Source organism: Colletotrichum acutatum (assembly GCF_030867785.1).
Source record: "Colletotrichum acutatum strain CBS 112980 chromosome Unknown BDZ83scaffold_83, whole genome shotgun sequence".
In the NCBI taxonomy this organism is placed as follows: domain Eukaryota; kingdom Fungi; phylum Ascomycota; class Sordariomycetes; order Glomerellales; family Glomerellaceae; genus Colletotrichum; species Colletotrichum acutatum.
In genome coordinates, this window is record NW_026849077.1 from 18927 (window position 1) to 44360 (window position 25434).

A 25434-nucleotide genomic window follows, 5' to 3' on the forward strand; every position below is an offset into this window, starting at 1 on the left:
GATTTTGCGGCGAGTAATTGGCGTTTTTCTCCTTGTTGACAGGCAGTGACTACAACTCGTCTTTCTCGTTTCTGGGCGGATTAAAAGTCTTCTTCTTCGTCATGCCAGCCAGGATGTCGACAATCAAGTCAGCGGCAGCGACGGAAGTTGTCTCAGCCACAGAGTCATAAGGCGGGCTGACTTCAACGACATCAGCACCAACCAGGTTGAGTCCTTCAAGACCCTTGAGGAATCGCTTCAACTCTCTCGTTGTCCAACCGCCTGACTCTGGTGTTCCAGTAGCTGGAGCAATGCTCGGATCAAGGACTGTAGCGTTGTCAGTTAAACATTCGTCATGATAGGACGGCCCCAACTTGCCATCAATGTCGATGGAAAGATACACTGGCGTATTGCCGACTGCGTCTCTGACTTTCTTGACAATGCCACTCATGCCAATATCGTCAATCTCATGAGCTTCAATTATGGTGAATCCGACAACATCTCTGTCGATTTCATAGTCTTTCGGGCTCTGCATTATGTCAGATAAGTTGATCACTGTGAAACTAATATGAATCGCTACTCACAAAGAGCTTGGTCCTCAGACCACCATGAACACTCGTGCCCTTGCTGATGCACCCTTCTCGGCTCGCATGCCAGAAGAAGGTTCCATGGGTAATGGCGGACTGGTTCGAAACGATTCCAGTGTAGCCTTCATAAGGATCCCATCTGCGCATGAGCATTGTTAGTGGTCGATGCCACAAGCCAGGAGCGATTGATGAGAAGAGCCTTACGTGTCAAGGTGTGAATCGAGATGGATGACGGAGATGGGTCCATAAACGGTCTTCAGACTGCGAAGAATCGGCAAGACTATAGAGTGATCACCTCCGAGGCTGATGATACGGGGGTGTTCCCATTCATCTAGAATGGAGGTTAGCGGTTGTGGTTACTCTGCATGCCTGTTGTTACCAACACCAGTAGACTTACTCTGGTCGGTGGTCGGATGGTAGAGAATCTGTCGATACGCCTGTTCCATCTGTTTGAACGCATGGCTGGCATCGAACGGCGTGATGGGCACATCTCCACAGTCGATCTTTCACCGCGGTATTGTGTTAGTGTTACAAGGTCCATGAGGGTGTTCAATCAGATAAGCTCTCACAATTTCCAGCCCCTGTTCGTAGGGGTCAACCTCCCACACGGTATTGTAACTACGCCCTTTCTTCTCCCTGGACGACCCAGCCCGAATACCTCTCGGGCCGAAGCGAGCTCCGGGACGGTAAGAAGTAGAAGTGTCATAAGGGAATCCAAGAACGGCAATGTCTAGAGGCTGAACTCAAGGTCAGATGAAACTTCGCATGGCTTTTAGGCTGCAGGTAATTTACCTTGTTATGCGACTCCGCTAAACAACGTTGCCATTCCAAGTGCGCAAATGTCACAGGCTGGGAAAAGGGCAGATCTTTGTCTAGATCTGGGGAGAAGCTTAGCTAGGAACCTTGGAACCAATCACCGAGACGACTGAACAAACATACCTTCAAGGGGATATTGATAGTTCGGGCCAACATTCAGGGCAGCTGCAAGGTCAGCACCCGCGCAGAGTAGGATTGCATCTGCAAGACGCATATTGAACGTGAGTATTGGTTTTCTTGGCTTGAATGTTTCGCAATCGATCTGGCTTTGGTAGGTGACATTTTGGTATGATGCCCATCGTATGATTTGCTTAAATAATATCCGACAAGGCGTGCATGTTCAGATGACGACTGGAGTGAGGAGAACCAACGCCGATTCGAGGCCGATAGGTTGAAGCCTTGGTGCACCTATCAGACGGTTGGAGTTAATCAAAGGCAAGAGACTCCGACGGCTCCAACGGCCGGGAATAGGGCCCCCACATCGGTTAAGCCGACTCCTGGAAGTCAACTCCGATATCTCTGGGAATGTTTCACGCGCTATCATGGGCTAAGGCGCGCCTTTAGATAAGAGGTTGGCTTATCTCTTTGAGCTAGACAAATGAGTCGCGAATATCTTCAAAGTATGGTGAATTCAATATCTACAAGGTTCTTCAAGTATAAATATAAATGCAGTCGGGAGGTAACATGTCAAGTCGTTTGATGGTAGTCAGAGACTCAAGGTGAAGCTTTTCGGGAAAGCTTGTTCAATGAACCCTATCAACATCCCCGTCTCTAAACTTCTGCATCATTAATTCTCGAGCCGTCGCACTCTCCTTGTGGCGAACATCAGCAAGCAAATATGATGGAAACAAAGACAGAAGGCGACAGCGACAACAAGGCTGGAGGCCATGTTGCAGCATCATCCCACCCAGAATCCATCGAAGCTACGGAAACTGCAGAACTTTCAACTAAGCGCGGCCTCTCTGCCCGACATGCACAATTCATCGCTCTTGGTGGAACCATCGGCACTGGCCTCTTTGTCGGTTCCGGCAGCACCCTGGCCCGCGGCGGACCGGCTTTCCTCGTTGGCAGTTATGTCGTTATGTCGGCCTTGATCTACATGGTCTTGACTGCAGTGATTGAGATCTCGACGTATCTTCCGCTGCCAGGCGGCACCATGAACTACTACGGCAGTCGATATGTCTCGCGAAGTCTCGGTTTCATGATGGGATGGCTCTACTTCTACTCTTTTGCCATCTTCGTCCCCTTCGAGCTCACGGCATCAGCCTTGGTCATTGAGTACTGGAATCCGAACGTCAATAATGCCGTCTGGATCACAATTATGTTGGTTATGGTTGTCGGCCTCAACCTTCTACCTGTAAAGTTCTACGGCGAAACGGAGTTCTGGTTCGCTGGACTCAAAGTCCTGACCATCGTCGGTCTGCTGATCCTTTCAATCGTTCTGTTCTTCGGCGGCGGTCCATCCCACGAGCGCCTCTATTTCCGGTACTGGAAGGACCCCGGCGCTACCAAGGAGTTGATCGTTCAAGGTGACGCCGGCAGATTCGTGGCCGCTTTGTCAACTCTTCTTAGCAGTGTGCTCCCGTTCACCTTTTCGCCCGAGATGGTTGTTGTCACTGCTGGAGAAGTCCAGTCCCCTCGCAGAAACCTACCAAAAATCGCCCGCAACTTCTTCTGGCGATTGATTGTCTTCTACATTGGCGGCACCATTGCCATCTCCGTCATCTGCCCCTCTAACGCACCGGCCCTCACTAGCGGAAGCTCTGGAGCCGCTGCTTCTCCCTGGGTTGTGGGAATCAAGAACGCGGGAATCAAGGGACTCGATAGCGTAATCAACGCCGTCGTGGTTACGGCCGCCTGGTCCGCCGGCAACTCGTTCCTCTATCTAGCAAGCCGATCTCTGTACTCGATGGCCTGTGAAGGCAGCGCCCCGCGGATCTTCAAGCGGTGCACCAAGCAAGGAGTTCCCATCTACGCCGTCATAGCCAGCTCGTTATTCTCGCTTTTGGCTTACATGAACGTCAACTCCAACGCAGCAGACGTTTTCAACTGGCTGCTGAATCTCGTCAACACTGGAGGCTTCATCTCCTGGGTCTGCTGCGGAATCATCTACATCCGCTTCCGAAAGGCCTGCGACGTTCAGAATTTGCCGAAATCAGCTCTTGTCGCACGATCTTTCTTGCAGCCTGTTGGGTCATACATCTCGCTAGTCATATTCGGACTTCTGTGTCTTCTTAACGGTTTCACTGTCTTCTTCCCATCTCGCTGGTCCGTGGCAGACTTTCTCTCAGCGTACATCGGACTGCCTTTGTTTATCGTTATCTACTTTGTCCATCGATTTCTACATCGCGCTGATTCCTGGGCCATCTCCTCTCATGAGGTGGACCTCAAGACCGGACTTGCAGAGTTGGAGGCAGAGGAGTCATTGGAGGAGCCCAAAGAAGGGTTGCGGGCGCGTTTCAAGCGCCATGTAGGTCGATCTTAGGATATTGTCAGACGTATGAGTGGCAAGGCCTCGCAGTCTCCTGCCCGACTCTAGTCCGGCGCTAAGGAGTCTAAGAGACATGGGAGCGATATTGATTTAGGCACTCGATAAAACACTTGTTAATATCAGATAAGAAATGAACAACATTAGACAAGATTCTCTGCTTCATTAAATCGAGAAGTCATCATCTTCCCATTTTTCTTGACCTACCTTAGCTCCCCAACTTGACTTCACCATGACGCAGCAAGCCAAAATTCTCATAGTGGGCTGCGGCTCTGTCGGAACCATGTGTGCCTACGCACTTCAGATTTCCGGAGACGCGGAGGTCACTGCAATCCTACGTTCCAACTATGACTTAGTTCAAGACCACGGCTATCAAATCCACAGCATAGACCACGGGGAAATTGATGGCTGGAGACCCCATCACAGTGAGTCGCTTACCATTTACATATGTCCTAAACTTAATGATGTTGATGCGGCACAGTGGAAAGATCCCTCAAAGATGCTCTCAGGCATGGCCCTTTCGACTTTGTCTTGGTGACCATGAAGAACTTGCCCGATGTGTACTCGATCCCGGATATTATCCGTCCCGCGATTACAGCCCAAACATCAATCGTGCTCGTTCAGAACGGCATTGATATTGAGCAACCGTTACTGGAAGTCTTTCCAAACAATATCTTACTTTCAGGCGTCCCGTTGATAGGGTGCGAACTCAACGGCCGCGAGATGTTGCACAATGACCCAGATATTCTTCATATTGCGTACTGGCCAAACCCGAAGTTTACACCGGAGGATCAGAGCAACGCGTGCACCGCATTTGCTCAGATTTACAACAATGGTGGCGCCAAATGCAACATCCAGACGGATATCTCTTGGTTCCGCTGGCGAAAGCTCATCTGGAATGCTTCCTTCAATACCGTCTGTGCCATTACAAACTTGGACTCGGGCGTTGTTCAGGATGCCGGTGGTCTGGACACCCTGATCCGCCCAGCCATGAAAGATATCGTGGCAGTTGCTCGAGCAGCGGGGCATATGTTCTCCGATGAGATCCTGGATGACATGGTCGCATTTACGCCCAAAGAAGCCCGTTTGAAGCCGAGTATGCAGGTTGACGCGATAAGACAGAAGCCAATGGAGATTGAGGTGATTTTGGGGAATCCTATTAAAACAGCGAAGAAACTTGACGAGCCGGTTCCAACTTTGGAATTTCTCTACAGCGTTTTGCATACCAAGCAATGGGGTTTCTTGAATTTGGAGAAGTGAATCATATTTCCAATAATTCTTATGTGCTTATCGCAACCTATGTACAACAAAATTGGATTTTCCCGCCCTTATTCCCTACGTTGTTAAAAGGTGTATGGAATATTCCTAGCGACGGATGTGCACTCTCATGTTGCCGTTGCCCCAAGCGTTGTTCTGCCCGAAGACGAGACTGCCACGGGTGCAAGCGTCCATGATCTGGCCCGCCGACCGGGCAACATTGCCGCAGGGACTGGATGTGTCCCTGGGAGGGTTGCCACCGGTAGCAACACCGGCGATCTGAGCCTGGCCACGGTGGCAGAAGACAGTGGCGCTGACGACGGCCTTGCACTGCACATTGGCACGGGCAGCGATGAAGTCGATGCACCACACGGCATCAGCGACCTATGAAACGCGATCAATATCAGCGATTGCATCTTTATGTACGTATCATTGTGCGGTAAACACGCAACAGTCCTGTGATAAGTTGACGGAAGGGAATACGAAAGTAAATTACAGAAGCAGCGTTGTCGTTGTCGTTGAAGGTGCAGCTGACATCTTGCTGGCGTCTCTCAAGACCGTCTGGATAACAACAGTAAGCTTTTGGTTATCTTTCGCATGGGATAGCAAGAAGCCAAGAATGTATTACGAACCGCTTGAAGTCTGGTTAAATGCGAGAGCCATGGCCTCCTCGGGGGAAGGATGTTGGCCGTTGGGGTTGGCAATGATGTCCTCAGCCCACTTCTCGAAAGAGAAAGGGACGTTCTGCTCGGTCGCCTCAGCAGCAGTGGGGGCAGCGGCAATGAAGGGGACAAGGGCCAGAAGGCCGGCGGCGCGGATGAGGTTAACCATTTTGTGAGTGAAGAGACGTTGATCAAGATTGCTTAGAAGATGATGAGTTGAGGTAATGGTCTGAAGAGAAAAGGCACAGCGAAGAGTCCGCCATTAATCTATTTATACTCATTGAGATGGCATTCTTGAGGTGCCTTGAGAAGTCACTGAGGAGGACGTTCGACGAGAGGATGCCACGCTTGCCACTACTGGAAGTTTTTTGGACATCTAGAGTTGCCCCGCTGTCGAAGGATGTAGAGTTTCCGAGCATGGCTGGCTCAGCTGCAAGGAATTGAATCCTCACGATGGGGCTGATGTCGCCTCAAATCGTTAGTTAGATATTCAGTTTAACACATGCACGTCTTAGTCTCTTGGCCACAAGACTCGAATATAACCTCACTCTTACCATCAATGAGTCCTTGTCAGCAGGTTGAGGAGCTTGTATCCGAACAATAGGCCCGGTAAAGTGTTGGACCTTGATGTTGACAATCTCATATTCCTGCCCAATAGTTGAGTGACTGCGGGATACTTCTCGCGTTCCCGACATCTGCTAAGGCCTGGATTTTCACAGTGATTCTCTTCGTGTTCTACGCGAGCAATGGGGCGCCAAGTCTCGGCTCCCACTTGTGACATGGCAGCCCCAGTATCAAAGTCAGATCAACAACTCATGGGCAACAACGGGTGAGAGTGGCTACCCTTGGCAGCCTGCCATTATCTTGAGCTTAGGACCAGACTATAAGCAACACGAGAGACGCACCCATGGTTACCAGAGCCGGAAAGAGCCCAATTGGTCATCTCGCAATTAAACGCGGGGATCTTACTTAGGCTCCCGCAATCCGAGATCTCCGCAGGTTTCCCATAGGCTCGCTCGGGTGGTTTATATTAAGTTGAATGGGTCTCGGCACGACCCAGTGGCGGTGTATCAGCACTTGTTCGAATAAGCAGGTCCAAGGCGGGGAATTGGCTTGGAGAGGCATGGGGCGAGAGGACCCGCTGAAACGGCCCGAAGCGTGATACTTTTTGAAGTTTTCCCCCGGAGTCCTGACTGCGAGGAAACCTTCCGAGAACCTTCTAGTGCTCGACTTTACATCGTCGCGAGGATAGTGATTTATGACTATCAAGTCATGGGGTCGCCATCCCATCCTGGGAACATTTGCCACCGTCTTTGAAAGAAATAAATCTCACTTTCATCAACCCAAAGGACAACGTATCGGAGACGACCACCCAGCATGGTCGGGGCCAGGTAAAATCTTTACAGAGTCAGAAAGCACACAAAACAAAGCGGCCTACACTTCCTACGTTATTCTTTCATCAGAAGAACGCAGAAATTGGATAGGAGTGGTTTGATGCTGAACTTTGAGAGATAGCCCGTGACAGTCTGAAACCCTGGTACATTCGAACTTTTTCTACTCTAGAAGGCCGCCCAACAGCCCGTCTGCCATTTCGCGGGTCTTCAAGGATTTCTTGAGCCAGCAATTCCCATTATACCCCCCTGTGGTGTTCAGACTTCGATTGAAAACTGCTCCAAGGCACACTCTGGATCCTGTATATCGATTGTATGACGCACAAGCCCTGAAGCAATCCAAGTACGAGCGGGCCACAATGGCTACTATATCATTTGTTTCCCCTGGTGCGTAATTCGTCTTGCAATGAACCGTAAACTTTGCCTCTCCGTCGCATAATTTAATCGTTTCTGATTTGCCGTCTATGTTGGAACAGTGAGGGTCGAGTATCTCTATGTGTTGTGTTGGCACTTCTGATGAATTTCCGGTGGTGGAGGACAAGACAGACCTGGTCGTTGATCATTAGTCTATTAGACGTCTCATCAATCGTCAACCTTATCATAGAGAAGTCATACTCTCTTGCTTTTTTAACAGCTAACGTGCCACCCACACTACCGCTAATAGCTGCTGTCACCACAACCACGACTAGCAAAACACTAAGAACGAACGTCGCTGGCCTCAATCCGAGGATTGCACCCTTGTTTGTCGGAGAGTCTGGGGTTTCCGATTCCGAAACGTGCTGAGTCGGATGATCACATGCAAGAGCCACTTGCTTCTGGGTTTTGTCAGGAATACAGGCCTCGGGGTCATCCGGGATGTAAGCCTCAGGGCCGGTAGAGTCCATCATGTGCTCTTGTACCCCAATATGAAGCAGGGCATGAAATCTCAGACTCTTCGTCACGAAAGAAGATAGGAGCAGATATCAGTGTCAACGGAAAGTGAACTGGCAGAGGGAATAGGAGGGATGGAAAAGAGGAAGCCAACGACCAAATGTTGAGCTAATAATGAACTCACTGGTGTCAACATCGGCTGGTTATTCACACAGAACTGACTAGTCTTTAATTTCTAGAAAGTCAAAAGCTAGCAATTTCTCGTCTAAGTTTTAGTTTTTGAAACATTGCTGACCTTCAGAGAGGTCTGGTGATCGCTCATACAACCCGGACTGCCCTCATGTGTGACTGAGTGTACGATATACCGTCAAAGAGACTGAGATTCTAACACACCAACTGTAGCACATTGCTTATCTGGGGAAGTACAAGCACCTGAAGCTCGGAGAGAGTTTTGTACATGTCTGACTGTGCTAAGAGAATCAGGCCGGCTAGGCTTGAATGCTAGGGCTGTACTACACAGTGTATCGTTCTTTGTACGCGTTGGCCGTCGATCAGTTGGACAGCGTGTCAGGCCATTTTGCGTCAAAATCGTGTATCGAATCGAATTAAACGGAGCATTCGAATTACAATGTGCAAATTCTAGCAAACCATGATCTCGCATCACTTTCAGAGTCAAGGGTGCAACGTGAGAGTGGAGATAAGAGAAATGCCGGATGTGATGCACAACGATACTTCCCTCAAACGTTTGTTGAATATCAAGAAGTCAACACCACCCGCTAGACATAGAACATTCAGTAATCGGATGTGGTGTGACAAACCTCAGTGATTCTAAGATGTACTCAATCCTGGAACATCAAGTTTAATGATGCGTCTATGTTGGTTCGCATCAGCTGTTGTCGACATCAAACTCTCAATCATGAAGCAAAGGGAGGTGAACCTATGTGCGTGTCTTATACTCATAATGGAAGTCAATGATAAGTCGGGGGCATCGTTAACAACAAAGAAATCTCCTAGATGGGTACTAAAGCCAGTTCATATCCATAGTCCGGCAAAAACTTCATCCACATGAAATCCGGTGTAGTTGAGCGAGAATTACACTCGCCTCTCAAGATAGCCGCTGAGCGTATGTCCAGACGAGTCGCTTGCTGGCGACTGATACATCATAACTATAGGGATGTTTAGTTGGTGATCCCCGTTGGTGATCCCCATGATTCTTTTCACGCTGCTAGACACGAAGGAGGCTGAGTTATCCCATGTTTGAGGCTCACGTATATGTAGTCGGAAGTGGGTTGGCATGCAGTTAGACGACTTGGTGAGGTAGACTGGAAGGGGGCCAAGGTCGGCACGTTATGTCAGAGAAAACTTCGTAAGCAGATTGATAACTTATTGCAAGGCAGCAACCATCGCAAGGAACGTTAAAACCTCGAACTCTGGTGACTCCATCTCATTCTCTTTTGCGCTATATAGTAGGACAAACCTTCATTTCTACGAGCGACAAAGAGGATTAGAACTGTTTGTAAGTAAAACCTATCGACTATATGGTATTGTGGTCAGCAGATACCTGTTGCTTGTAAACTGTAGACGTCCTTCGTTCTATCTGAGTAAGGACTAATAGTCTACCCAGCATAGGTGTAGCGGTCATAATATTTACAAGAGGAGGGGACTAAATGCTCAATCCAGGATGCCACCCACAGCAGAATTATCAGATATCGACCGGGGACTAGTCGCATTTTTGAGCCAACAATTCCCATTGTTTGGGCCAATATTACCCAGATTCGCGTTGAAGGTCGCCGCGACGCATGTTTTCGACCCTGAGTTGCGATTATATGATGCACAAGCCCTGAGGCAGTCCAAGTACGAATAGACTACAACGGCAACAATGTCTAGAGCCCCTTTTGCTCCAAAACTCATGCCACAATGCATAACGAATTTGGCATCAACATCAGAAAGTGCAATTGTTCTCGTTTCGCCCTCCATGGCGGGACAGGGGAGCTGGATTTTCCCTTGTGTTGGAACTACTATCGGGCTATCGCTGTCCGTCGATGCAGGCACCAGCGAAGTGACTGTGGTCGTGACAACTGTAGTGGGCGATGCTACGGACGACATTGCATCGCTAAAAACCAATCATTAGAAATTTGTGGTGGAAGAAAGGAATTGACATTGAGCCATACTCTCTCGCTTTTTGGACTGCCAGTGAACCCCCAACGCCACCGCCAACAGCGGCTACCACTATCACTGTAGCCAGCAAAACACTAAGAACAAATGTCGCTGGCCTCAGTCCGCAAATAGTACGTTCGTTCTTAACGGGAATCGATGAATAAGTTTCAGGTGTTGTTGGCGCATAGTACGATGATTCATGTTGCCGCGGTTGTTCGGGAACTACTTGTTTGTGGGAAGTATGAGGAACGTACGTCTCGGGGCCGGAAGAGTCCATCATACGCTGGAACTTCTGTGTTCAGGATGAAGGAAAGGCATGGACTTTGTTCTCGAGAACGTCATCCAGGAAGAAGAGAAGAAGAGCAAGAAGAAACAGGAAAAAGGCACGTTAGGCAAATTGACACCGCTTAAACAGCAAGGGATGGCTTATGTAGTATCTCACTCACTTACAAGGAGACACAGGATCTCGAAGGATCTTGCAGTCATTGGCACTATCTCGACATCCGTGGAAGTTGAAGACCAGGGACCCAACCAGAGCTGCGCACATGTCTCACTGGGCTGTGAGGATCAAGCAGGCTGAACTGAGGCGCAGAGACTGTGCTACACACCATCATGGCATCTCGCGTATCTATTCGTTCATTTTGCAGCAGGTGAGACGCGCTTGCATCAAGGTCATCAATCCGAACCAATCATTCTGAACTGGGGGCCAAAAGTCCAACCTGAAGCTGACGCCCAGAGTTCGTTGGAATTAAACATAGTCAACCTCAGGGCTCGGCAGGCAGGGTTTATCTGATGATTCATAGGCCACTTTCATCTGGCCAGAATTGGTCAATTTACGATCTGCCTTGTGTAGAAAATCGATGTTAACTGGTAGCACTTGGTGATATTTGATTGCACAGATGCCCTACCTGCCCCGCTATATCGTGCCCTTAGTCACAAATTGTGCGCTTCCAAACATGGCAGCTTCGGGCTTACTACGTCGAAGGAACCCCCCGTCTTTTTGGAATGATAGATTATAAATCCGAGTTTCGAAGCTAGAGAGACTACCGAGGAACTATCTGTGACTTGCACATGTTTCTAACAGTAAATAGACGTTGAAAGTCGCCGGTGTGCCTCCGAAAGTCATGCAATGCAACAAAATTAGATCTTCCCAGAAAGTACTCTTCAAAGCAAAGTTCATGAGAGAAAGTCTCCGCCTGACATGGCCAGTTCATATTCGTAATCCGGCTGGAACTCCAACCACATGGCCTCAGGTGTAGTCAACCGGTATGTATACTCAGCTTCGGCATCAGGACAAAGGTGCTTCTCGATCCCCGATGCTACAGCAGCCTCTGCAAGAAGCTGTATGCGACAGGAGTTTTCCATCAGGGTATACAGGAACGCCGCCTCATCGACCGTCTTCCCTGTCGTCACGAGACCATGGTTCTTCAAGATGGCACACCTTTTGTTGCCTAGAGCTGTAGCTATCCTCTCTCCTTCCGAGGCTTCGAATGCAATGCCGCCAAACATGTCGTGAACGGCATGATCTTTGAAGAATGTGCACGCGTCTTGGTTGAGCATTTCTAGTGGTCTCCCGAAGGCGGACCATGCCTTGCCGTGGATGCTGTGGAAGTGGCATGCTGCATTGACGTCGGGTCGGGCTTCGTGAAGAGCAGAGTGGATGTTGAAACCGGCGTTGTTGATACATGCCTATAAGAAGCGATGTGACTTAGCTGATCCGCAAATTCTGGGTCCATCGAAGGCACGATAATCTGGACTCACGTAGTTTCCACCAATGATTTCTCCCTTCATATTGACATGGACCATGTCACTGACTTTCATCAGACCGAAATGGCGAGCAAGGCTAGGAACATCAAGACGTAGTGAGATAGTTGTGCTGTAGGTCACTGGGGACTGTGCAACTTACGGGTTGATCCAAAAGGTGTCAGGGTCGACTGGGTCACGAATCGAGATATGACCAGCGGTGCCTTCAACATATCCCTTGCGGGCAATAACTCGAAAGGCGCCGGCCATACGATCCAGCATCCATTTGCGTTCTTGAAGCGGGTCTGAGAATTCGGGAATGCCCTTGATGGGGGCACTTCTGCCGATTGTTGCGCCGGTTCCGTCAATAGTTGACAAGCCGTCCATGAATGTGTCTTCGACTCTTGGGCGGAGAGCTTGTATCTCGGTACCCCGATGTTCTGTTACCGAGGCTCGCGTTTGGACGGACTGCAATGCGGTAGTAGTTGTAGCCATTTTTAAAATGTTGAAGTTAAAAGACTTGACTCATCTGGATGCAGAAAGTGTTATGAATTCAATGCTGTATAGTTTGGCTGAGAAAACGTCAATTATGAGACAACTGTAACACCGACTGGATCGATCCTGATATCATTATGGGCTTCTTGTGAGAGCACTATGTCAGGGGCTTTAACTACCATTGCGACACCCCAGAATCCGAATCCAGAGAGGCGAACCGACCAGCTGGAACCATGCAAGACATTCGCCATGCGTATCACTGCAAGAGATTCCGACTCATTCCAGCTACCTGGAACTACTAGCCCGGGCAGCTGACAGCGACGCCCTATCTTGACGCCATCTTCAGCCCAAATTGGCTAAGGTGGATCCTGTCGGAGTCTCTTTCCCCATGACATGCTTGCGGGCGTTGTCTTATCGCAGCCCAATACAATAATTGACAACTTTGGAATTACTCAACACTTGTTTGCTCATTGTCCCAGTTAATCTCATATCTTGTATTCTTACCTTAGCTGCAGGTACGTGAGCGTAATAGCGTTGAGAAGTTAGTCGAGATTAGACAACGCCGACGCAAGATGTCATTTGTTCCTTCAGTCATCTTGAGACGTCATACCTATAGGGAAGGAAACGACGAAGACAGTACTATCACAGAAGAGAGGCGATCTGTCCATCGACTCTTCTTTGCATTCGAATACAAATCGACGGCTTCCTCGGACACAATGCTTTCCTCGCCGGTCCATCTGCTGCGGCTGATACGACAAAGCGCATCGTCACCACGGTCACTTGGATTCATCTTAACTTCTTAACTTTGTGATCCATTGTTCATCTACATCATGTCTACAGTATCCATCACTCCTACAGTTGCTTCAACTCAAGGCCGTTGGGGCCGTGGTGTTGGACTCTGCTCCGGACAACGAGAACCCGAGTACGATCTCTTGCAGCCCTTCGAAGCCATGCCAGAGGAGGTTACTGGTTCAACCGTCTGGACAAAGGAGGAGCTGAGTCAAGATACTGGGCGTTGGCTTTATCAATTTACCGAAGACCAGGTCAGACACATCATTGCTGCCGTCAAAGATATCGAAAACCGAGGCCTTCAGCTCTCTGAAGTCGACAAGGCAACCTTCGAGCTCCCTGACCCCGTTGTGGATTTTCTATATAGAATTCGAGATCAACTGATCAACGGAGTGGGCTTCGTCGTACTACGTGGTCTTCCCGTCGAATCTTGGACCACTCGACAAGCCTCAATCGCATACCTCGGCATTGGCTCTTACATCGGCCGCCGATTGAGCCAAAACCGTCAGGGGCACATGCTCGGTCACATCAAGGACCTTGCCGAAGGCAAAGAAGTCAACGGTAAGGGCAGAATCTATCGCACACAGAAAGCCCAGACATACCACACGGACGAAAGCGATATAGTGGGCCTGCTCTGCCTTCACCAAGCAATGGAGGGTGGAGAGTCACAGGTGGTCTCCAGTCACAACATCTACAACACACTTAGACGAGAAAGACCAGATGTACTACGCCAGCTATGCTTCCCACACTGGTTCTACGATCGAAAGGGGGAGACGAGCGAGGGACAAAATGAGTGGATGCGCACTCCGGGTTACTACTGGTACAAGGGGAGGCTCAGCATGAAATGGGACTCTTACTACGTCGGAGCTTTACACCGCTTCTGGGACGCCGGACTTCTTCCTCAGTACACCGATGCGCAGCGTGAGGCTATCCAGGTGATGGAAGAGATGTGTCGTCGACTGTCATTGGAAATGACGCTGCAGCAGGGTGATATCCAGTTTGTCGCCAACACTCATAACCTTCATGCGCGATCGGCGTACAAGGATGATAATGATGTTACGAAGAAACGCTGGTTACAGAGACTTTGGCTTGCTACCTCGGAAGAGGAGGGTGGATGGCCGTTGCCGTTTGCTGATAGTCGATATTCTAAAAGAGGGGATGTTCAGGTTAATGAGACTCCCGAGTCGTATCCAACAGAGGCTGAGTAGGTACTGGTCATGGGCATTCTTCAAAGGGTGAAGCTCTCTAGCAACAAAAGATCTGTGAAGTCCGGGATTGGAAGACACATCTGTGTATAATGAGCGATATGACCAGATTCAAGGACCACATCATCTTTTCTTTACAAAGTGCTCCTTTGCGCGGTATTTAATCTCTTGCCGGAATCAAGCGAAACATTGCTTCGTCGTAGTCTAATCCGCATGAGGTGATCGCGATCATTAGTCACCGCGCTTGCAACAAGGTTTGATAAATGCACTGTGTTCGAAGCACAAATTCGCGCAAACCTGCACCTTGAACACGTCCTTAACAGTGCATAGCGGGGTTAACTTTCCGTGATAGCACCGTATTCATCAAGAGACCCTGCTTATCTCGACGCGGTCCGAGAAAGGCGTGGTGTCTTGCCGCAAATTCCCGGTATGCCATCTGCGCCATGCCCAACTTCTCCTCACCTTCAATCAAAGTCTCCGAGTGCTGACCTTGCATCTGCGGGTGGGCATTACCCCGGAATTTTCACCGCAGGCGCCTTGATGAGGAGCCCGTCCGAGGCAGCCACCGGCGATCCGCTCCCGAGCATGACCCCACGATGCCGCCGCCTAAATCGGGACAGCGGTCGATGACCTTTACCGGGTACGTTTTCTGCTCTGTCCCTCCGAGATAGTGTGTGGGAGAATGTCTCGGACCACTTTGACAGGGGTGTGGACTGACTTGTGCGCGATTCATTGGGCGACAACAGGTGCTGGACCTGCAAGAGGCGCAAGGTCAAGTGTGATGAGAGGTCCTCTGCCTGTGGGAACTGTGAGAAGATGAAGATTCCTTGCGAAGGCTACGAAATCAAGCTTCAGTGGATCAACGTTTCGAATCCATTTCTCGAGCAGGAGAAGCCTGGCAGCAGCAGTAATGGCAGGGGGAGAATACGAATCGGTAGGATTCCCATCCCATTACTTACTTACCCTTTCTGCCCACATGTTCTGGTATTAGTGGCTGATACACATTGGCTGTGCCACGTGTAGGCCGTGATACAGGGCCTCAATACCGGATGAGAGACATTGACTCCTTCTTGGCATCCCTCGAAGAAGCACCAACCTCCAAGGGTATCATCCAAGAAGGCCCTTTTACTCTCTTTCAAGCCAACGATAGCACCCATGAATCTGGCCAGACTCATGATTTGAAAAGTCCCGACGTTGCAATCTCGGACTGCTCATGGGTCACCAGTGCTCATCACAGCTCAGAATCAACACGGTCCCAGAAGGATGCAACAGCCTCTCCAATCTACACTGACTGCGCAAGCTCAAGTCCTTCTTTCTCCACGGCACGAGAGGACGGGTCACCAAATCAAGTTGGGTTTGATGTGGAGCTCATCAGAAATTCGGAAGATGACCAAGCCACGCCAGAATTCCAGCTCCAGGAAGAGTTCAACTCTACGTTGGGCGACATTGCAGGGCTATTGGAAGACTCAGTCGAGTTATTGCCGATTCAACCGCAAACCGACATTTCATACATGAGACTGCCACGACGAATATCTACCAGCATATCGGGCGACGCAGTCATTGACAGACTCATGCATCATTACGTGGAGAACATCGCGAGTCTACTTCAGCCCATTCCACATCCCCAGAATCCTTATCGAAAGCTGTACGTCCCAGCAGCTCTCCAGGCCATATCGGAATGGCTGCCGAAAGCAAAGATAACCACTCCTACAGTTTCTTCAGTCATTTTCCACTCGCTGATAGCATCATCTGCTTTCCATCTCGGCAACTGTGGCCCCGAGCAGACGAAATATCTCACTCTAGGGTCGCAACATCGCCAATTGGCGCTCCATTGTTTACAGTCCGCCATCAACCCCGCCATGGCAACATCGGAGTACAAGCTTCTCATGGTGGCCATGTTATCAATGGTAACCATTAGCAACGTGAGTTCTCTCTCCTACTCCTCAACCGTGACAAGAGATGTATGCTGAGCCCTATCACACAGTTCACGACGGGTAGTGATGCCGACTTTGTGGTTCACCTTCAAGGCACAAAACAGCTACGGAAAACGCGACGCCGATGGAAAGTTATCAGCAGAGCTACGCGGCAACTGAATGAGATTAGCGACTTTCTATACCTTCTCACTCGCACGGTCTCATTTTCCTTCACACCAGGGCCATGGCCTTCGGAGGGTGCCGAGGACATAGACGAGCCAATCGCATCGCAGGCAGAACCCGACAGCTGCTTCGGATACATGTACGGCATCACACCCGCCATCGCTGTGGATATCGAGGAGACCTGCCGACTGGCGGAGTATCTCCTCTGGTACGAAGGCACCGAGGAGCCCATCCCAGAGGGACTGCTCGAAGCCTGCGAGAGCCTCGGCGACCGACTCTGCAACTGGTCCCTAGACCTCGAAGACGTTCGCCAAGCGATGAACCAGGATGCCGAGACCCTGGAAATCTTTCAACATCACGCGAACGCGTGGCATCTGGCTGCGGTCATTTACTACCACCGACGCATACAAAACTGTCACAGCGAAAACCACCAACAGCTCCTAGCCGAAATCGCCGACCATATGCACGCCGTCGAGGACATCAAGACGCGGTCGAAGTCCACAAAGACCAACTTCATGGCGCCCATAACGTGGCCTGCGTTTGTAGCCTCGTGCGACGCCAGCGATCGCGGACCGTGGGAGCACTGGTGGGAGAGGATCAAGTGCTACCGGGTTGCCAACAGCCGGACGCAGTGGAAGGTGGTTCAGCGTTTGTGGGAAAGACGGGATGAACTAGAGCAAGCGGGCGTTGATACGTTTGATTGGATCCAGGCGTTTAAAGACTTTGGGGTTGCTTTGTTTCCAATCTGATTATTAAATTATGCTGGTGCATGGCACGGGATAGGGATTATTGGCGCTTTGATGATACTCCTTTAGACTTCTGAACTCTGTACATCAAGTTGAGATTTGTTCACCTCGGCTACTAGTTGCAACTCGCTAGTTTGACAGCCCGACTTCGACCTACCTAGTCTCACCAGCTCTTCTCCCATCCTCTCTCGGAGCCCAGATCTTGAGCCCGTTGAGCTACCCCAATGCAAGTCGACGGAATGCAGTGCCGTTCCCGCACGCAGCTAAGTGAGGAGAGCTCCAGGCCGCGGGCCGAGCATCGTCTTCTTCCCCCGCATTCTCCAAGTGACATCACGATCCCAAGCAAGACAAACCAAGACGAACCAGGCAAACAACCCATCTTTTCTCCGCTCCGCCGATCCCTCTACACATTGATCTACTGCAATCAAGGCAAATGCTACCCAATCCCAGAACCTCCCTCACATTACCACGTGGGTCCGTTGTCAGTGCGGCCAACGTTCCGCTCACCTTAGTCGAAATAAGCAACGCGGGGTAGGTAGACTCCCGCCCTCGGGCGTGGGTATTTGGACCATTTGGTGGGTTTCCGGGATGGAGAGTAGCCGCTCCCCCTCCTATCCATTGGACGTTTCAATCTGCCGAGCTTCTTCGCCGATGGGGCTCATCCCAGCCGCTGACGACGGGAATCTTTGGCAACCTGTTTGGGTTGTGTGGGTTGCGTCCGAACCACGGAGAGATACCCGAAGGTTTATATTCAGGCCATGGGGCGCGAAAACAGAGGTTGATCGCAGATGTTCCATGTGATTGCGCTCGACCAACGTTCAACCTCTATCGACTTTCGAAGCCTGAAGCTCCAGTGAATGTTGGCACCCGACGATACCTAGCTCGAGACCAACACAGAAGGTGATTTGGCATCGCCACGATGGACTCCTCGTACGCTTCGCGCCACGAGAAACTTGAAATTTCAGAGCTCGAAAATGGAGAGCATGAGCCTGTTACGAAGAAGGGGGAGATTGAGCGAATCGACGCAATAGCTACGGCGCAAGGCACAACGCTGGCTTCCTTTGCGCATCTGGATGAAAAGAAGATCCTGCGAAAGGTGAGGGTTTTATTCCCATTACCATCGTCGATGCATGGAGAGACTGACTGTTGAACTTCCAGATGGATATTCGACTCATCCCGATGCTGGCTTTACTCTACCTCCTCTCATTCCTCGACCGTAAGTTCCCATCCTTCCCTTCCTTTTGAGACTTATGACTGACAGCCCGGCCAGGTGGAAACATCGGAAACGCCAAGATCGAAGGCCTTCAAGAAGATTTGGGAATGACGGCCGATCAATATAACTGGTGCCTCACCGTCTTCTTCTTCACCTACGCCGCTTTCGAGGTCCCGAGTAACCTGCTGCTGAAGAAGCTCCGCCCGAGCGTGTGGCTACCGACCATCATGGTTGCATGGGGCCTCGTCATGACCTTGATGGGCACCGTGAAGAACTACCACGGTCTATTGATAGCTCGAATCTTTCTCGGAGTCACTGAAGCTGGACTGTTTCCTGGTGTCGCGGTAAGTCTTCTCTGCCACTTTCCACCATCATCATCTCGGTCGGTGCGGGCGACAGATTGGCTGATGTGAAGACTAGTACTACTTGACAATGTGGTACTGCCGCCACGAAATCCAGCTTCGCCAAGCCATGTTCTTCTCGGCGGCTTCCATCGCCGGTGCCTTTAGCGGTCTCCTCGCGTTTGCGATTTCCAAGATGGACGGCATCGGTGGGCTGGAGGGATGGCGCTGGATTTTCATCCTCGAGGGTATCGTGACAGTTCTCGTAGCCATCATGGCGTTCTTTGCACTCCACGACTTTCCCGAGACGGCCAAGTTCTTGACCGAGGAAGAGCGAGCGTTTATTGTCTTCCGACTAAAGTACCAGGGCCAGGTGCAAGGCAAGCAGGAAAACCGTGTGCAAGTTGCCGAGGCCGAGGAGTTCAAGTGGAAATACGTCGTAGACGCGTTTACCGATTGGCAGATTTGGATCAACATCTTTGTTTACTGGGGTGTAAGGCTATCTTCGACCACTATCATCGACGAATGGATGCTAACGCTATTTGCCAGATTGTATGCCCGCTCTATGGAATCAGTCTATTCCTCCCGACGATCATCCGAAACCTGAACTACACGTCCAGCACGGCGCAGCTGATGACTGTACCGATCTACATCACGGCTGCGATTCTCGCAGTCATTGTGGCATACATATCAGACAGGGTTGGCAAGAGAAGCCCCTTCATCGTTGGATTCTTGTGCATGATGATTGTTGGATTCTCGATGTTAGTAGCCTACCTTGTTCTTCTCAGAGAGCTTCATGACTGACCGACCCACTACGCAGGTGCATATCAAGCTCGAACCCCAAAGTTGTCTATGGAGGCGTCTTCATAGCCGCCTGTTCCATCTATCCCGCTTTCCCAGGAGTCATCAGCTGGCTCTCTAACAATCTCGCCGGAAGTTACAAGCGCAGTGCAGGAATGGCGCTCCAAATCGGCGTAGGAAATCTCGGTGGCGTAAGACACCCCTGTCCCAATACTACACGTACGAAATGATGAGAGCAGATTTGCTGACTTTGAAAAGGCCATGGCATCCAACTTTTACCGCCAGAAGGATGGCCCGCGATATATCCTGGGCCACGCTCTCGAGCTCGGGTTCATATCGGTCGGTATCATCGCGGCGCTGATTCTAATCTTCAGCTACATTGGAATTAACAAGAAGCGCGACCGGAAGATGGCGGCTGGAGAGGACAGCAATTTCACTGCGGAGGAGCTGTCTGGACAGGGTGATCGAGCAGTGACTTTCCGGTACATGTGGTAAAGACAGATAATCCTGGATATGTAGTAGTCTACGCCCAGGCGCTCAATGGAATTTGAGATGAGAAAGCATACTTGAATGATGACATGAAAGCCTCAGAAGTGCTGTCGGGATGGCCTTATAGCCGCATACTTCGGGCTCTGGGAGGTGGCTCAGCACATATCCTATCAACAGGATGTCCTTGCTTGCAGCTTATACAATCATCAACAGCCATATTGCAAGGTTGACTCGGGCGCGACATGACTGATTCCGGAGGGGCAGGGTCCGAGTGGGGCCGCAGCGAGGGCCGGAGCCGGGCAGTACCGCGCCTAGCCCCGGCGGACAATAGGGCAAGGACCCAAGAAATGAACGCCGTACGTAATGTTGTAGACACAGTCTTGAAGCAGCTGCTATCTGTGGCGGAGAATTCTGAGAAAGACAGACTTTTCAAGGCTTTGTTCATCTGAACTTAGCAAGGTATGCTTACTTCCAACCATCCTCACATCTTTCACTGTGACCCTGCGACGGGGCTCTCATTGCGTGTTTGCTCGTCTCATCGCCTTCTCACTCAACTCATCTCTGTTCCTTGCATTTCGATTGGCAGCATATTGAAATTGCTTCTCGAGCACCACAAGTATGAATGGATTGAGACATCCTAGCACAATAAGTACTAGGCGTGGAATCCTTCAGATGTTATTCAGTCATGTACAGAGCGGACTACCTGAAGACATGTGATCGAAGCAGTTCACTCAACGCCTACGACCAAATAGGTTAATGATGCACATGCAGAACGATACTGCCGGTGTCATTATGAGTAATCTGCAGGCCAAGTGGAACGTGGATTTTACTGCTTACTCCCCAATGCCAGCTCACGCAAACTGTCCTTCCAGGCGCACTAAGGTCTGGTGGGCGGAACGCCGGGGTTCACAGGTGCGGGGCAACCGAATCCGCCCGTCTCACTTGCCCCCGGACACGGCAGCCCGAGCACAAGATAACTTCCCCCGGTCAATTCTCACCTTTCCGAACAACGTGGCCTGCTACCGTGTCCTTCGGGTGTCATTTGCAACGTGTCGTGTTGAATCCCATACCCAGCATCGGTGTCTTCTATCTCGAGCACTACGATAAATGCCAGCTGGCCCATCACTGTAGGTGCCTGGCTCGGATCTCTCAACGGAACATCAGCTGCTTCCTTCTCAACCAAAACACTACAGACATCATGGCCGCTGCTCTAGACGCTGTCCTCGACAAGTACACCGCCTCTGGCGAAGACACAAACGATAAGCTGCTGGGCGCCTCATTCATCGTCATCAACAAAGATGGTCAGACTTCTTCCTGTTGTGTTCCTCAGATCTCCCCATCTGATGACAGCCACAGAAACCCTATATAGCAACGCGGCAGGCCGCATTGACTTTCCCACCGAGGCGCGCCCCTGGGGCCTCGACACCTTCACCTACGTCGCATCACTCACCAAGGCTATCACTTCCACCGCCGTCATGCAGCTCGTCGAGCAAGACAGGCTCCGGCTCGACGACGACATGCGCAAGATCGTACCCGAGCTAGGAGACATGCAGATCCTCCGCGGCTTCGACGAGAATGAGAAACCCATTCTGGAGAACAACACCACGCCCATCACACTCCGGTATTGAAATCATGGAAAATGCTACTGAACTGCTCTGTGTGACATACTGACATAAAACCATACAGAATGCTCCTAACCCACACCGTCGGCCTGGGCTACGACCTAATGCCAGATCTCCTAAAATGGTCTGAATCCATTGGCCGTACTGTGACAAATCTCTCGGGCACACTCGAAGGCTTCAAAACACCCTTCTTCTTCGTCCCAGGAGAAGGGTGGTACTACGGCACGGCCACCGACTGGGCAGGTCAGGCCCTCGAGCGCGTTACGGGCACCACCCTGGGCGCCTACCTCGCCGAGCACATCTTTGGCCCGCTCGATATGAAGAACACGGGCTTCTGGCCGGATAAGATGCCCCACGTCGCCGAGCGGACCGCCGCATTTCAGATCCGCGGCAGCGACGGGTCGTCTCTTAGTCCGGGTTCTAGTCCGCGCAACGTCGGTCCCAACGCGATTGACAGCGGCGGTGCGGGGCTCTGGACCACCGCCAAAGACTACAGCATCTTTCTCTCCGCGCTGCTGAACAATACGCTCGTGAAGAAGGAGACGGCAGACGAAATGTTCCGGCCGCAGCTTGACGAGCGACAAGCGAGACAGTTCGAGAAGCTCACGGCTGAGTGGGGTGGTTCGCTGGCGGTGGAGTTTGAGCTGGACATGGAGCTTAATCACGGACTAGTTGGGTGCGTCAACATGCGTGACGTGCCGGGGAAGCGCAAGAAGGGGAGTCTGCAGTGGAGTGGCATGTGTAACAGTCACTGGTGGTTGGATCGCGAGACGGGTGTTGCCGGGGTGCTTCTTGTTCAGTCACAGCCTCATGCCGATCCGGTTGTGACGAGGTTGTATGATGATTTGGAGCGGGCCGTCTACGGCGAGCTTCTCAAAACATCGTAGGCGTGTGATCCCAGGTCTATGCACTATGCCAAAGGTACCTGTCACTCGAATTATGAGGCAGCCTCGTCGGGCATCTCCATAGACTCGAGTACACTTTCCAAAACCTTCCTACACTGCCTCCTATAGCGATACGCCATGATCTGATTCCTCGTCGACTCAGCCTCCTCCATCTCGAACTCGGACTGGTCCAGCCGTTCAAGCTCCTGCAGCACCTTGTGCTGGATGATGCCGATCGTCTGGAACAGCAAAGGCTGGGTGGCCGCGGGGACCCGTCCAGTCAAGATCATCCTCAGCCTCTCTAGATCTGCCTTGCTTCCATCGTCGTCACCACCACCACCTTCCGGCACCGGAATCATCTCGTCCCGCTGCTCGGCCGTCGTCTGCGCGAGAACGAGCTCCCACACCATGATATCCTGCACATGCCGAAACGGAGGCAAGATGGCGTCCCCATCGACATCGCTCAGCAGTTGTCCAGATCGCGCGGCCACTGAGCTCGGGTCAGACACAGGCCTGAGAGAAATCAAATAATCCTTGGGCTTGTTATTCCCGGATGCTGCCCCGGCGCCATCATCACCTTTCTCCGCCGCAGCCTTGGCGCCACCACCGCGCTTCTGGACGTGAACGTAGTCGTTATGCAAGATCTCCGATTCGGGGATGGTAAAGCCGTACGCCAGCATGAGTTCGGCGTTGGTTTTGGTGGTGCCATAATTATTGAAAACTTGCGCACCAGGTGCGTACGTATCCAGTGTGCGCAGGCCGACCGTAGCCTCCTCATCCTTCACAGCATCATCGGACGTCTCCCACGCGACCCGAGCAGTCGGGCTATGGTTTCCCACGTCAAACAGTGGCATCAGCAAAGAAAAGTCATCGATGGCGCAACCCTCCGGCAGCAAGAGGGTGTGCTGCCTGTGAGCGGGGATGACGAGGGACGGGCGGAAGCTCCGACTGGTGAAGATGCAGTAGGCCCAGTTGTAGAGGAGGCGCGTGTAGTCGTGCCTGGCCGGGTCGTCGCCGAACGCGGCGAGGGCGTGCTTGTGTTCGGCCTTGAGGCGGGTCTTGATCTCGGCGATGGCGACGTGGGCGTTTGTGTCCTCGAGGAGCTCGATGTCGTCTGTGGGCCAAAGGGGCGGGAGGGCCCAGGCGGCGAGGTTTGTTGGCTGGGGGAGGATTCTGATGTAGGGGTGCCAGAAGGAGGATGGGCCTTGAAGGTATTGCTTGATGAGGAAGAAGCGGCTGATGACGTGCGGTGGGACGGATTCGAGGAACGAGGTAGGGAATGCTTGTGAGGAGGTGGAGTCGTGATGGAAGCCTGAGTTGGGTGTGGTGGTGGCGTTGAGGTAGGAGAGGGTCAGGGCCAGGGGACAGGTGACGACGGTGTCGCCCGGGTTAACGCCGGCGCCGTCGCGGGAGACGCGGAAGGAGTTTCCGGTGTTGGTGTCGTTGTAGACCTCGACTGACGGGTGGAGGACGGCTCCGTGGGACTTTGCCCAGTCGACTAGTTCATCCATCGTGGCTGGCTGGGCTGGCTGTATGTGCACGTGGAGAGGGTGGGCGGAGGTGTGAGTAAGTGAACGATTGTAAGTGTGAGTGTGAGTGTGAGTGAGAGTGAGTACGTGGATGAGAGTGAAGATGTGAACGAATGAGTGTGTGAGAGTGAAAGTGACAGTGACAGGGTGTGAGCTAAAATAGCCTCTTCACGTTTTTGGCGCCGGCAATGCGAGTAAGTCGATGTCCGGGCCTAAAATCAGGGCACAGATCTTGGAACTCTGGACCCTTCTTGAATTAGCTCGTTCTTCAGCAGATTAGCTTAACTGGTTCTCAATCATCGGCAGGCAAATAGTGTGTGTTGATGTGTGTTGGTGTGTGTGTGATTGCGGTTCAGACTTTTTTGGGCGTTTTGTTCAGCTTCGGCGTAAGGGTCCCGGTGTGTGCGGGGTTCAAAAATCAGAGCTCGGTGAAGGTGGGGGCGTGTGAGGTCAGGTAAAGAGCCCTTCACCGAGAAGTTGGAAACTAGTCATAGTGGCGTCAATAGAGTGGGAAAATCGGTGGAGATCGATGATCAGCCGTTTTCCATCGAATAAGGTGGCTTTCTCTGACATGGGACCGGCGATGAAGAGACGCAGGTCCGTCCGGCCATCCCTGCCTATCGTTCGTCTGATGGTTGTGCTGGACAAATCTTTACGGACGACACCTGGACGTTGGTGAGATCAGTCGTGTCATTGATGACTCTACGCAATCCGGTAGTGTGGCCAGCCTTGGATGTTGCGTTTCCACGCCGGGACCTCATGTAGCCTCATAGCCCATGAGATTGCCGGTGATCGGAGCAAACCAAGTTGGTGCGGTGCTGGCACAAGAGGTAGAAAGAACAGATGCATCAGATTGTGTGAGCTGCTCCCAACGCAGTGCTGCGGTGGTGTAAATAGATCTGAGCCTTGTGGCACTCATGCGCAAGTTGCAAAGTCCTTCGACGAAAAAGTCTTGAATCCTGCTTGAGGCTGGTAGAGAATCTGCATTGTCTCGCTGAGATGCATCTCGCCTCAGCTAAAGACACTGCCATTGTTTCGTACTCTCATACATAGCCCGCCTCCTTCGCAATTCATGACTCCTACGTTCACCAGAATAGATGAAGTAAGGTTTCATGACACAGCTCTCATAGTGGGACAGCTCAATGCTCACCAACTACGACTGGGCTGGTGGTATTTGGCAGCCGGTTACTGTTGTGTCTAATGAAACTAATGAGCCTCTATACTTGGATGAGTGAGAATGAGATAAGTTCACGAGAGGTTCAATGAGCCAACGT

The 25434-nt window shown here is 51.3% G+C and overlaps 12 protein-coding genes across 12 annotated transcripts; 6 read left to right on the top strand and 6 right to left on the bottom strand.

Annotated features, from left to right (window-relative positions):
* Positions 1–49: 49 nt before the first annotated feature.
* BDZ83DRAFT_583580 (arginase family protein) lies at positions 50–1596 on the bottom strand (the record flags this gene model as incomplete). The annotated part of the gene is made up of 7 exons (XM_060505676.1): positions 50–508; positions 564–705; positions 771–897; positions 964–1069; positions 1136–1303; positions 1359–1444; positions 1506–1596. The coding sequence occupies 7 exons, from the start codon at positions 1594–1596 to the stop codon at positions 50–52; spliced, it is 1179 nt and encodes a 392-aa protein (XP_060362241.1).
* A 1089-nt stretch (positions 1597–2685) lies between these two features.
* Positions 2686–4029, top strand: BDZ83DRAFT_629767 (amino acid permease/ SLC12A domain-containing protein). Its single transcript, XM_060508780.1, has one exon. The coding sequence runs from the start codon at positions 2704–2706 to the stop codon at positions 3865–3867; it is 1164 nt and encodes a 387-aa protein (XP_060362242.1). The 5' UTR covers positions 2686–2703; the 3' UTR covers positions 3868–4029.
* A 73-nt stretch (positions 4030–4102) lies between these two features.
* BDZ83DRAFT_754556 (ketopantoate reductase PanE/ApbA C terminal-domain-containing protein) lies at positions 4103–5130 on the top strand (the record flags this gene model as incomplete). The annotated part of the gene is made up of 2 exons (XM_060514486.1): positions 4103–4295; positions 4352–5130. The coding sequence occupies 2 exons, from the start codon at positions 4103–4105 to the stop codon at positions 5128–5130; spliced, it is 972 nt and encodes a 323-aa protein (XP_060362243.1).
* Positions 5131–5171: 41 nt separating this feature from the next.
* On the bottom strand, positions 5172–6145 carry BDZ83DRAFT_434104 (uncharacterized protein). Its single transcript, XM_060503067.1, has 3 exons — positions 5760–6145; positions 5624–5688; positions 5172–5511 (listed from the first exon to the last, which is right to left on the bottom strand). Exons 1-3 carry the CDS (start codon positions 5956–5958, stop codon positions 5236–5238), a joined length of 540 nt encoding a protein of 179 aa, XP_060362244.1. The 5' UTR covers positions 5959–6145; the 3' UTR covers positions 5172–5235.
* A 1475-nt stretch (positions 6146–7620) lies between these two features.
* BDZ83DRAFT_654117 (uncharacterized protein) lies at positions 7621–8064 on the bottom strand (the record flags this gene model as incomplete). The annotated part of the gene is made up of 1 exon (XM_060510695.1): positions 7621–8064. The coding sequence occupies one exon, from the start codon at positions 8062–8064 to the stop codon at positions 7621–7623; it is 444 nt and encodes a 147-aa protein (XP_060362245.1).
* Positions 8065–9392: 1328 nt separating this feature from the next.
* BDZ83DRAFT_629770 (uncharacterized protein) lies at positions 9393–10594 on the bottom strand. Its single transcript, XM_060508781.1, has 2 exons — positions 10222–10594; positions 9393–10163 (listed from the first exon to the last, which is right to left on the bottom strand). Exons 1-2 carry the CDS (start codon positions 10485–10487, stop codon positions 9722–9724), a joined length of 708 nt encoding a protein of 235 aa, XP_060362246.1. The 5' UTR covers positions 10488–10594; the 3' UTR covers positions 9393–9721.
* A 789-nt stretch (positions 10595–11383) lies between these two features.
* On the bottom strand, positions 11384–12337 carry BDZ83DRAFT_583568 (putative aldolase; the record flags this gene model as incomplete). The annotated part of the gene is made up of 3 exons (XM_060505674.1): positions 11384–11896; positions 11969–12050; positions 12114–12337. The coding sequence occupies 3 exons, from the start codon at positions 12335–12337 to the stop codon at positions 11384–11386; spliced, it is 819 nt and encodes a 272-aa protein (XP_060362247.1).
* A 1247-nt stretch (positions 12338–13584) lies between these two features.
* Positions 13585–14783, top strand: BDZ83DRAFT_629775 (uncharacterized protein). The gene has a single exon (XM_060508782.1). The coding sequence runs from the start codon at positions 13750–13752 to the stop codon at positions 14440–14442; it is 693 nt and encodes a 230-aa protein (XP_060362248.1). The 5' UTR covers positions 13585–13749; the 3' UTR covers positions 14443–14783.
* On the top strand, positions 14761–17425 carry BDZ83DRAFT_629776 (fungal-specific transcription factor domain-containing protein). The gene is made up of 4 exons (XM_060508783.1): positions 14761–15079; positions 15186–15373; positions 15463–16361; positions 16424–17425. The coding sequence occupies exons 1-4, from the start codon at positions 15036–15038 to the stop codon at positions 17282–17284; spliced, it is 1992 nt and encodes a 663-aa protein (XP_060362249.1). The 5' UTR covers positions 14761–15035; the 3' UTR covers positions 17285–17425.
* A 775-nt stretch (positions 17426–18200) lies between these two features.
* Positions 18201–20131, top strand: BDZ83DRAFT_583508 (major facilitator superfamily domain-containing protein; the record flags this gene model as incomplete). Its single annotated transcript, XM_060505670.1, has 7 exons — positions 18201–18377; positions 18440–18497; positions 18552–18838; positions 18915–19328; positions 19385–19596; positions 19656–19827; positions 19895–20131. 7 exons carry the CDS (start codon positions 18201–18203, stop codon positions 20129–20131), a joined length of 1557 nt encoding a protein of 518 aa, XP_060362250.1.
* Positions 20132–21323: 1192 nt separating this feature from the next.
* BDZ83DRAFT_721562 (beta-lactamase) lies at positions 21324–22634 on the top strand (the record flags this gene model as incomplete). Its single annotated transcript, XM_060512392.1, has 3 exons — positions 21324–21426; positions 21476–21746; positions 21812–22634. 3 exons carry the CDS (start codon positions 21324–21326, stop codon positions 22632–22634), a joined length of 1197 nt encoding a protein of 398 aa, XP_060362251.1.
* Positions 22635–22684: 50 nt separating this feature from the next.
* Positions 22685–24142, bottom strand: BDZ83DRAFT_754563 (SET domain-containing protein; the record flags this gene model as incomplete). The annotated part of the gene is made up of 1 exon (XM_060514487.1): positions 22685–24142. The coding sequence occupies one exon, from the start codon at positions 24140–24142 to the stop codon at positions 22685–22687; it is 1458 nt and encodes a 485-aa protein (XP_060362252.1).
* Between the last annotated feature and the right edge of the window lie 1292 nt (positions 24143–25434).